Here is a 12,792-nt window from a genome sequence, read left to right on the forward strand (position 1 = left end):
ATTCTTATTATACAACAGAGTGTGTAGAAAGTGTTACATATTACAGAACTATGTTAACATATAATAGTTATGTTAGCTAAAGTTTCCGATAATGCTTAGTGCCCATACTTGGTAGTTGCCTAGCAACAATCTTGCCATGAATATATTTCAGTCTTGTCTTTCAATGTTCAATGTTGAAAGCCTAAATTCATGCATTACATTGAAATTCGACTGGACAATGACAGACTAACAGTAGTGCTTTCCTAGCTTACAATGTTTATTAGAAAAAAGCTATTTTGTTAGCAGAAGGTGCAGTGGGCATTGTTGTGTCCATATAGCTCCCAGGGAGCCTAGTTTGATTCTGAGTTCTTGTCCATGACTGTGTTGATTTTGGACATTTTTCTTCTTATGTCTGTGTGGCTTTACTCAAGGTCCTCTGTTCAACTCCCACCACTAATCTAAAAGCATGCAGGTAGGGGGATCGGCTACCTTATATTGCATATACCCAAGTGTGTGCATGTGTGCAAGAGGTGCCCTGCTTCACATCCAGTTTTCTCATTATAGTGCTTCTGAAACTCTGACCCGTACAAAGCACTTACTATGCATAATGTGGGAAACTATTTTAGCTTAACTAATTTTGTGAAAACATACACTTTTGGTATATGATCCTTCATCTGACTTTATTTTCCCCCAAAACAGAAATTTAATGTATAAGCTTATTTTATTAGCAGTCATTAGTGCCATCTGATCCATAGATTTGATTCTACTGGAGACCTCGTATGCAGATAAGAATATTTTCAATGTCCCTGTGAGAGTCTGTTTCTTAACACGTTGCCCATTTCATGATCAAAAGTACTTTCATACAGCATACAAAAACTTCTTTGCAAAAACTGAGCTTCTTTGGTGGAGTCTAAAAGCATAGGGCATAGTCTGTCCTCTATTCAGCTTCAAAGAAGCATCTCCCTATATTACTAATGGCCTATCTGATCTGCTCAAAGATGTGGTCCATCTTAAAAGGAGACTTGACCTTTGAATACAATGTTTGCCAGGACACCATCAAGCCTGCCAATGTATACTGACAAGAGATTATCCTTGTAATCTATAGCTCTAAAGTAGATGTATTTAAATATGTTTTAAGAATAACCCATTTGCTAGCACTGCTATTGCTGAAAATGTGCTGAACAACTCAGAAGTCTTGCCTTTCTTCTACTAGACATATTAGTGAGTTGACCATTAACTTGTCAACCTATTTATGATTATTTTTATAAAATGGTGTTAAATTAGGGGCATGGTTGTGGCTCAGGCAATTGTATGTGCACATTTCCACTATTGCTCACTCTTTCATGGTCAGTAAACATTTTATCCTGATCAGGGTCAATGTTTTCCTGGAGCATATTCCTGGAATTCTAGGCAGGAGGCAGGAATACATCCTGGATGGGGTGCCATTCCATCTCAAGGGATGTCATTCGCACCTAACAGCAATTTAACTTAACTAACCCACCTACTGGCAGAAGAAGAAGAAGAAGAAGAAGTAGAAGAAGAAGAAGAAGAAGAAGAAGAAGAAGAAGAAGAAGAAGAAGAAGAAGTAGAAGAAGAAGAAGAAGAAGAAGAAGAAGAAGAAAAGAAAGAAGTACTTAAAAGACAATTAGCTAGCATGAGCACCTGGCAAACCAGATACACCAACTAAATCACAGTGTTACCTACTCCCCTACTGTTCTGATCTGGTTCCAACTAAAAAGCAACAACCCTGTTTCCTGTGTTAATAGTGGATGAATAAGGCAATGGATCAGCTCTAATTTGGCCATGAGAAAGAAATTCTTTTCCAACTCAATTAAAAACAAAATGGGAATTAAGTGCATGGCTTCCTTTAATGAAAAAGGATCAGACCTAGACTTCTCCATCTTCTTTAGCAAAGCTTAATGAAAATGAACTGGCATGGTATTGTTTACTTTTAACAGGCTCATTTTTTAGATTCCAAATGACAGTGCTCCAGGTGTAAGGTTTGGATCCAACAGGCATCAAGTAAATGAATAACAATAACAAATTACAACAAATAAATGTGCTTGATCACTATTAAAAATACATAAATAGCATTTTTTGTTGTAAATGGTCATTAAGAAAAACACCACCTAAATCATCATCAAATGACACATGAATCATGTCTACAAACAGCGATGAACAAATCATACTCAATTGCTCAAGAAATAAAAAGTACCAATAAGTTAATTTTGAGAAAAGGAATGAATTACATTTAATATTTAATATAACCCTAACATTAATGAAAGTAGATTGATAATTACATAAGAAAGTATCTGTCTTTAATCATGTCTTCTGCTGCCTAAGTTACATACTTATAGTACAGTCTTTAGAAAACTACAGTTCCACGTAGGTATACAATTTGAAATAATGAAAATGTCTTCAATGTACATCATTAGAAAATCTGAAAGTAAATAGCGTACAGGTGAGATCATGTTAGCATTCAGACAAAATAAGCAAAAAAAAGGCACCAGGTCACTTCTTTTGAAACATTTAAATAATATACATCACTTTTCTCTCAGATGTGTCTCATCTAGCTGTGAAAAACAAAAAAATCTTGAAAAATCACAGTACAGATCTAAGGCAGCATAGAGCAACTGGAATAGCAGAATATGGCCTAGATTTTACTCAGGAGACAAGCACACTATAATATCAATGATACATCTGTGCCAGCATATATTTAGCTGCAACCATCTAAAAATGAAAATCTCTTCATCTGTGTTTTATTTAATTTTTTGTTAACATGGTGTTTGGGTTATAACACATTATTTAAAAAGTTTATCACATCCACTACTTTAAAACACACACATTTAGTATTTAGTTTTAGCTTTTAGTATTTCGCTATAGTAGATTATATTAAAATTTTGCATGCATTATAATCACATTTTAAACCAAGTTAAACCAAGAAATTAGTAAGTGACCAGAGTGAAAGTGAGTCTCATAGGCTCTTGACACACATGGGTGGACTACTGTAAAAAAACACCCACTCTGTTGCCATGGCATTCAATGGGAGTGAAGCATTTCTAGAAACGACAGCAAACTGGTATGTTTGTGTGTGTCTGTGTGAGTGTGTGTGTTTGTTTGTCTGTCAGTCGGTCTCTGTTTACTGTAATGACTCTGAAATGGAAGGAAGATGGGATTTTATTCCTGATTGTAGAAAACGTCAAAATGTTATAAAATACAAATAGGATCAACATCGAATTCCTCAGATGTCTACCTTTTTTTAAAACTGTTAGGTCATGATATCTTTATACGAAGAGCCATTTTCAGAGAAAGAAAGAGATCTACCTGAGATCTCTCTGTTGGACTACTCTGTGGGACCTGCATTTAAGATCATTCTCTCAGCAAATTGTCTAATTAGCAGTAACGCAGAGCAGAACCAGAGAATGACCTGAAGCTTGATGCTGCACAGTTACCATCTGGTACCCAGAATAAAGTGGCTTAAAAGAATAGACCGAAGCCTATAGCATACATGCATATTATACATGGAAATTAAGTGTCAGTAAAAAAAACAAAACAAAAAAAAACAGGAATGATTTACTATCTAAGTATTTCTGTAAATCTGTAAAGCCTTCTGTAAGATACTCTGGATAAGGACATCTGCCATATATTGTCAAAATAAATGTAAATGCAAGTGTTAATGTCAAAATTAAGTGTAAATGTTATATGTAGGTTTGATGCATCAGTAGCTTCGGATTTGACCTAAAATTCCTTCTGAAATATGAAGGAGGCTGCTGTATTCATCCAACAATGTGGTGACATCTTTCGAAGTAGCAAAGAAAAAGAGCACTGGAAAAGTCTAAATATAGAAGTCTGGATAAAGTGGGACATTTGAAACATAAAAAAAACTTCCTGCCATATGGGTGAGGATCCAGTTTTTAATTTCCAACACAGCAGAAAATGTTGTGAGGTACTGTACAGTAATTTGCCATTTCACTAATATGGAAAATATGTGTTTTTGATTTGAGAGTTACTAAATTACAAAAAGCAATCTAGTATACCATATATTGAGCAAATTTCGGCTGCAGTTGTAGTGTATTTCCTGTTCCAACACATTAAATTAATCTGCTAATTAGCATGGAAATCATGAGTTTAAACACTAGACTGGGAAACAATGTTCTGAGCCTTGGAACACAATGTTCTAAGCATCTAATGCTTTTTACTGAGGGACTTAACTTAAGCTTGAACAGTCCATTATCACCAGCAAGCAAATTATAGATTTTTCTTTGCCAGCAGGATGACTGGAGGTGAAGTGTAACTGTTATGTTAAGCACACTATTTGTTTCTGTTCCTGCTTTTTCATTTAGTTGCATGGAATGATGTGAATCTCCATAGCCATAATGTTCCCCTCTCTGTTTCACTAGACCTCTCTGGCAAAGAAATATTTCTTTGAAGTAACTAATTAATCCTATAATTAGTGACGGGCATATGTGGTCAACTAATGGAGCTCTCATTATGTAACCAGTAGCAAACTGTTATTTTTTGGCTTGAAAAGACAAAAAAGAAAACAGAGCTTATTTTTATTTTTATTTTATTTATTTATTTTTTTTGCTACACTGCAATTCTGGTGTCTACTTTGTGTGGTTGCTGTTAAAGATGAGGCAGTAAATTTGTTGAAAACACATATAACAAAGGAAATTCAAGTTTACTTTTTTTTAATGTTCATAAATACACATGCGCAATAGTATTTTATATTTTACACAAGAATTTCAGTAGATGCTTAAAGCACTTTCATGACAATACATGACAATAACATGACTTGTCATATAATGAGGATTTCTCACAATTCATTTGAACTCACAAAGAGGACATGGTTTTTAATTCACATGATGTGCATACTTGAATTCATATATGTAATTGCAGGGTATGGTGATCACGTGCGGAATCAAAACATTTGAAATGCATGTGATTCTCTCTCTCTCTCTCTCTCTCTCTCTCTCTCTCTCTCTCTCTCTCTGGTTGATGATGTTGATACGCCCCCTCGATCATCGCTGTTCTCACTGCAGATGCCTGGAATACTCCACAGATCTCGTTCACTCGGACTCACGTCGCACCGCATTGCATTACCGCGACGCGCACTATGAAACAAGCGCCTGTGTTTAAGGGACCAGTGAATGAACTCACTTTAACTGGATTAAAAATGTCCAGAGCAGAAAAATGCCCATTCCCGCGATGACTTGGAAATAGGTAAGACTCTAAATTATCTAGATTTAAAAAAGAAAGAAAAACGTTTCGTGGAGCTGATATTAATTCAGTTCATTTGTAATACATGTCAATATATGTATACTGTTAGGTTTATTAAACGCAGTTGTAAGTAAAGTTTATTGATATGGGAAGGGGTCATTTTTGAAAAGAAAAAAAAAATTGAATTATGAAGATTTGTTATTTTAAGGAGAAAGTCTAGCTGACATCAACCAATAGTGAATCTTTTAATGCTTCATGCAACTGCATTGCAACTGTAAGACTTCAATCTGTACTGTGCCTTTAGAAGACAAACTACTACTACTACTACTACACACACACACACACACACACATGCACACGTATATATATAATAGCAAATGGTAAAATACATACATATATATATATATATATATATATATATATATATATATGTGTGTGTGTGTGTGTGTGTGTGTGTGTGTGTGTGTGTAGTAGTAGTAGTAGTAGTTTGTCTTCTAAAGGGTATGGGTATTATGAAATGATATTGCTATTGTATGACAAACACTTAAGGTCTTAAATAATAAAATGCTATGGTAAACATATTAACACATTGGTGGTACAGTGGTGCAATCATTACTGTTGCTTCCTCACAACTCCAGTATCTCCAGTTTTATCCTGAGCTCAGGTAACTGTGTGCAGTTTTGATGCATATTGTCCTTGTCCACAGGGTTCTCCACTTTCCTCCTACCACCCAAAAAATGCCATAAGGTAAACTGCACCTACCAGTAAATGTGTATCCCATTCTGGCATTCCTGCCTTGTGTCCAGTGTTCCTAGGACAGGCTTCAGAACCACCATGACCCTGAACAGGATGAAACAGTTACTGAAGATATTATATAAAATATTCAAATGTCTGAATTAACTTTATATTGAAAAGTGAACAAAACTCAACCTGGATTTATTAAAAATTCTACCTACGAAAGCTAGATAATATACAATAGAAGCAATGGTGTAGAAACATGTTTTATTTAACATTTACATACATAGACCAATGTGTCCAAACTAGCAAATCATCAAAACAAATACATTTAACCAAGTTTAACCTAAGGCCTAAGGCCTGTGCTTCTGAAGCATTTTTTGACATGTGAGAAGTGCGTCACTTGTAGGAGTTACGCTTTCATTATAACCACCTTTGAAGCCTGGGTTCGTGGAATGTCAAGCTGAAAACATACTTCACACTAGTCTGTTGCCTAAAGCAACAGACTGCATCTGTTCATTACATTGCAAACACACAGTTCCAGTGTACATACAGTTCTTACATGCAAACTTATGTTGGTTATAAACCTCTGTTCTCAGAGCAGGCCAATGTCTATATACTGTTAAGGAGTAAACCATTCAGGGTTTATTTCTACCAACATTTGTTACTAACTAATTAGACTTTATTTTCCATGTTAAAAAAAGGTGCATTCCTTGAACATTCCTTGCATTTTAAAATATATTTGATAAGACATTTCATTAATTATAAGCCTTCTTTATGTTATTTATTTTAGAGTTGTATACTGTATAGTTAATAAAATAGCTTCTATGCACACACCTTTTATATTTGGGGGAATAAATATCATATACAGTTCAAGTGAGTAGATCTGCCTTTATTAAATATTGGTTTATCGTTAGTACTTTATTAGTTATTAGTATTTTTTCAAAGAATGGTGCAGAAATATTCAGCTAAAGAATTCTTAATTCTTTTGGGGTCAATATCTGACACAATTATATGTCTATTAATTTTTGCTTAGCTTTTACATAGCATGTCCTAAAATAGATCAACTCTTATGTCAACTCTTCCAATGTCTGGATAATACTGATGTAACTAATGACAAGTGTAATAAACCAGTTGGGTCATTATTTAATTATATTTGTACACTTTCATGAAATTATGTCTGGATTTTATGTCTGTTTTTTTAAAATACATGAATTCAGGCATCATCAGTAACTGCTTCATCCTGGTAAGGGCCACAGTGGACATGGAGCCTTTGAGGCAGGAATACGCCCTGGAAAGGACCCACTGTGCCATCCATTTGTAATATAAAGTGACTTTAAAAATCTGGAGATTTTTTGTTTTCCCTGACAAACTGACAGTAGTAGTGCTCCTGTAGTTGTATCCTGCCCTCATACATTTTCAATTCAATTTAATTTTATTCGTATAGTGCTTTTAACAATAGACGTTTTGACATTGCCACATTTGAAATTATTGGTCATCGTTCAACGAAGAATGAAGGCCAGCCCTTTTTTGTCCTGTATCCACTTAAACAGGATTACTCCAGTGCAAATATGCCACAGCAATAAATAAAAGTTAGGCAGGAGACCTTTGCTACATAATTTTGTTTGCCTAATGGTAGATATTCTAGAGCAAATATCAGAGATTGTCAGGCCAATTACAGTGCACAGGGTGCAGGATTGCATTAAATTGATTTTGCATTAATATTGCTAGATTAATTTTGAGGTATTCATCTTCCAAAGCCCACAGGGATGTTAATATGGCAAAAACATATTAATACTGTGGTGCTGTTAATTTGTCAGACATTAGTACAGTATAATATTTTTTCATGCAGACAATTTTGTTGATAGTCTACAGCTACACACATGCTGCATTTGCTATGAAGGATTGATTTCTGGGTTTTTTTTATATTTGTTTCATAATAGTTACAATGATTCATACTATACTATATACTCACTTTTATTTTTTTCCATTTAGGCAAAGGTTTAATTTCAAGAATGGCAGTAAACTGACTGAGTGGCAGCATGGACCTTTGGATATTTCCATCCTTACTCCCAAACTTGTCAGAGCCTCTCATGTATGAGAGCTTCATGCTGGGCAATGATTCAGATGAGAGCTTAAGGAATGCCACTGACCACAGCTTCACCAAGACTGGCACAGTGGTCATCACTTTTATTTACTTTGTAGTTTGTGCTGTAGGGCTTAGTGGCAATGCTCTGGTAATTTATGTCATTTTGCGTTATGCCAAAATGAAGACTGTAACCAACATTTACATCCTTAATTTGGCTGTGGCTGATGTACTTTTCATGATGAGCCTGCCCTTCATTGCAATCCAGTTAGCCCTGGTTCACTGGCCCTTTGGAGCAGTGTTGTGCCGTGTGGTCATGACTGTGGACTCTCTCAATCAGTTCACCAGCATCTTCTGTTTGATGGTCATGAGCATTGATAGATACTTGGCAGTGGTGCATCCTATCAAGTCAACCAAGTGGAGGAAGCCTCGACTGGCCAAGACCATTAACCTGGCAGTGTGGGGAGTCTCCTTGCTGGTCAACTTGCCCATCATCATCTACAGCAGCTTGATTACTAAGCCAGGTGGTTGTTTCTGCACCATTGTGTGGCCTGAGCCACAGGAGGCCTATTACACAGCCTTCATGTTCTACACTTTCTTTCTGGGCTTCTTTCTGCCTTTAATGGTTATTTGCCTGTGCTACCTGCTCATCATAATCAAAGTAAAATCATCTGGGATACGAGTAAGCTCCTCAAAGCGGAAGCGCTCAGAAAGGAAGGTGACACGCATGGTGTCCATTGTGGTTGCTGTGTTTGTGTTTTGCTGGCTTCCATTTTATGTTTTTAATGTGACATCTGTAACTGGCACCATTAGCACCACACCCATATTGAGGAGCACCTTTGCATTTGTGGTGGTTCTGGGATATGCTAACAGCTGTGCCAATCCCATTCTCTATGCCTTCTTGTCAGAGAATTTCAAGAAAAGCTTCCAGAATGTTCTGTGCCTGAAAAAAGTAGGTGGCCTGGATGAGATTGACCATAGTGACAGTAGGCAAGATAAGACAAGGATGAACCCTAGCGAAACTCAAAGCACACTACTGAATGGAGACCTGCAGACCAGCATTTAAGAGAAAGGAACAAAACACATGCATAAGGTTATGGACAACAGATTGGTGAAAAAAATATATTGAGGAAGAAGACTGCTAAATAGGCATCAACCACTTTCATGGACTGACAGAAGAAAAAGTATGGTGTTTTTTTCCAGTTATAGATAAAGGTGATATGTCCTTGTAACTCTTGTCTTACTCTTCATTTGTAATATACTGAACATATCAGAGTATTGTTTTATGAATATCCCAGGACTATTAAATTGTTTTCCTGAAGTCACTGCAAAATTCGAGCAAGATGACCATAAAGTTCTTCAGACTGTAGAGGGTCATCAGACACCAGAGGTGACAGCAGACACTTAATTAACTGTATCATATAAGGAGTCAAGGGTTGCTTGCTGTTGACAAGTTTACCTGAAGATAGCAGTTTACCCCATGACGCAAAGTTATAAATGCAACACTCATCTATCTGTTTCAACAGAATGATCTCTTATTCTTTTGTGTGTGAAATGTTGAAAGAAGTACCATTCCTAATGAAAACCTTTATTATTATTATTATTATTATTATTATTATTGGCTTTTGAGCTATTGAAAATTAAAGGTGCCTCCACAGAAGGTACCTGAGCATCTATAATTATGTAATCCTTCCTTTCTGACAGGACAATGTTTTGTATTTTTCATTTTTTTCCCCTGTAAATAGTATTATTATATTTGCTGAGACCTCTGTAAGGTACATCATTCATGTGATCCATCCCTCTCTTATCCAAATGTAGCTTGCCTGTCATATTTAATGGAACAGCTACTGGCTGAACACTAACCAAATTGCTGCTAGAGTGTATAGATTTCTGTTTAATTCTGGAGATTATTGTCTTGTTCTTGCCATAACCTTTATTTAAAATGTACAACCTTCTCCAACTGGGCACATATATGTTACGTAGAATAAATTCCAATCTGTGTTTCTTATACTGTATAATCACAATTAGTAAATATCTTGTGCCATTTATTAGTTTGTGTCAAAACAGCTGGACTGATATTTACGTTCCCTAAAAGTTCTTCCTTTATATTTCTTGTATACGTTGGAACAAAATCCAGATAATACAACAGAACAATACATAGGAAGCACAAATACACAATTGTGAGATGTTTGTTTATGTAGGTCTGTTTACTCCAGTCTATATAGAAATATCGAATTGTGAAGGGCTAGAACATGTGCTTACTTGGGCACTCATGTTCCTTTAAATTCCTTGCAGTTTCTTTCACTCACACTATCCTGAGTATCCATTGCATGCTATGGTTCCTTGCAAATATGAGTACACGGATATTGGTGTGATCACCTATCTGCTTGAAAAGATTGCTTGGTGTGCGTTTCCCCATGTTTGAACATGTCAGTGTGTGAAGGTCCTCTGTTTGAATAGAGTCTATTTCTAGTGTTCACTCTAGTTCTTGCCCAAATGTCACTTTACTGCAAGAACATCTGTGTTTAAATCAGCTTGTAGATATTTAGAATCCACATCATTTAGATAAATGAAAGAATCTGATCATAGATATTGATACAGAGCTCAAACCCTTGCAGGCTCACCATGCAATCTGAAAGCTTGAACGTCAGTGCTAAAGGATAGTACAAAGAGCAGAACAGGCTATGTGATACTGCATCGATACACAGATCTTTTGCATTGTAATTATAGGTACATTAATCTTATGGATGAACAGAAGGAATAGTGGCAAATTCCTATGCATTTGTTACTGCGTGTTCTTGTCTTGGTAAAAGCTTTCCTCATCAGAGTGAATGTGGGGTTAGTGCGTGTTGCATTGCATTATTGGGAAACATCGCCATCTGGTGTGGGAAACAATGTTTTTTGACCCACTGATAAAAATCACGTTATTAACAATGTAGATTAGTATGATGTGGCAAACATTATGTCTTCTTTCTTTCTCATACGACCAAAATTTTTGAAAGTGTTCAATGCCAGTCCATGACTTTGCGTCTGAATACTTGCAAATGTTTTGTTTTAGATACCACTAACCAAATAAAGTACTTGTATGATACTATAAACTGAAATATGTTTCAATGTTATGTTAATGTTTGTGTCAGTTCAGTGTTTTTACTTGGAAGCAAAACATTTTCTCATTAAATATCCTTGCAATCTTACCTCGCTTTTTTGCATGTCGTTTACGTGACTTTCTTCAGCACCCAAACCAAAAGTGTAAAGGATTACATAAATGTTCAGTCTAAAAGAGCAACTCCAGAGGGCTTTCTTCCTTGTCACACACCATCTGCATCACCAACTGCTATGATGTATTCACAGGGTGGTGGGCCTGAGCGAGTCTTTTAATTCCTTAGCACAAGCTTATAAATCTCAACAGTCCTTTAAATGGAATTAAAAGCTTGCAATACCACAGTGATGCTCAATTTTTGACCTAGACCGGTCAGAAGGTTTTAGATTTCCTTCAACAAAAGCAGAAATGTCAGATGCCAGGCCTATCATTAATGTACTTGTTCTAATACGTCATCTTTTTAAAATAGCAACTTGGACAGAGACTTGTATGATAGACACTTCAATAATTATTATGCTAATAAACTGATAAAACAGAAAACCTTGTTTTAACTGCAACATCACTTCATATAATGGCATGGACTATTTTCGTATATAACAGCCACAACAATATGTTGTGTTTAAAAAAAGGGTATGTCCTTTATTTGATCATATTAGCTGGAAATATTTATAATAATCTTATTGTCCAATAGCTAAAGACAATTCACAAAATATGCTGACTAATTCATAATGATATAACACGGAAATTAATCTCTGGGTTCGAATGAATGAAATGACATCTTGGCTAGTGTGAATTTAATAAATTGGTGACAGACACATGAAATAAATTAATGAGACATAGGGCAGCGTGAATTGAAAAGGTTGACACAGAATGCTGAATAAAGATCACTTAACTGTCCTTATTTGGTGATGAGCTTGATGTTAAATCTATTTACAAATGTAATCACCAAAGAATACTATTTTTGGATTGTGTTCACTACACCCAATAAAGCAAAATAGACCAAAAACCTAAGAAAATTGTAAGAGAAAAAAACAAACTTGGAATTTGTGAACCACCTGTGAGCAGTTTTACAAGCAGGTAATTACATCAGCTACCTCTGAACTTTTTCACTATAGAAGTAAGATTCGATTTGATCAACTTGCAATGTTAAATGCATTTTAATGTCATTTTCTATGATTTTTCAATTATGGCATAAGAGTAAGGCACCCATCACTAACTGCTTTCGAAACTATACATTTACTAGCTGTTTACATGTTTGCTGTTCAAACATTCGTGTGGAAATGAGAAGCATGTGCGTCAGGTAGACACACGAGTTTTAACAGTGTAGGATGAGCTGAGGTCATTGTGTGGAACCCATGTCTTAGAGCAAAAAAACACCCCTGCAAGACACACACACACAAACACACACAGTTAATATAGTTACATTCTTTTAGCATTTTCCAAATAAAATTTGCTGGAGTTACTCTTTAAAGAACTGTTTAAAAAAATACCATCTTTTAAGAAGGCAGCAATCAAATCACTTGCATATTGCCTCGTTACAAGACATATATTAATTACATGCAATTATTTAGTCGAAATAATTTCTCAACAGTATTCTACAGTTAAAACGATCTTCACTTGTAAAGACAGTGCTCAATTTTATGCCCACTCCATTTACTGATGAACTTTGTGC

At 35.6% G+C, this 12,792-nt stretch overlaps 1 protein-coding gene across 2 annotated transcripts; it reads left to right on the forward strand.

Annotated features, from left to right (window-relative positions):
* The first annotated feature begins 5,001 nt into the window (after positions 1 to 5,001).
* LOC131363243 (somatostatin receptor type 2-like) lies at positions 5,002 to 11,235 on the forward strand. 2 transcript variants are annotated; one of them, XM_058405589.1, is made up of 3 exons: positions 5,002 to 5,202; positions 5,906 to 5,946; positions 7,930 to 11,235. In XM_058405589.1, the coding sequence occupies exon 3, from the start codon at positions 7,977 to 7,979 to the stop codon at positions 9,084 to 9,086; it is 1,110 nt and encodes a 369-aa protein (XP_058261572.1). In that variant the 5' UTR covers positions 5,002 to 5,202; positions 5,906 to 5,946; positions 7,930 to 7,976; the 3' UTR covers positions 9,087 to 11,235. The 2 variants fall into 2 exon arrangements, with proteins under 2 accessions (XP_058261572.1, XP_058261562.1); XM_058405579.1 differs by lacking the exon at positions 5,906 to 5,946 and having other exon boundaries at positions 5,003 to 5,202.
* Positions 11,236 to 12,792: the final 1,557 nt, after the last annotated feature.

This window comes from Hemibagrus wyckioides, linkage group LG02 (assembly GCF_019097595.1).
Source record: "Hemibagrus wyckioides isolate EC202008001 linkage group LG02, SWU_Hwy_1.0, whole genome shotgun sequence".
Lineage (NCBI taxonomy): Eukaryota > Metazoa > Chordata > Actinopteri > Siluriformes > Bagridae > Hemibagrus > Hemibagrus wyckioides.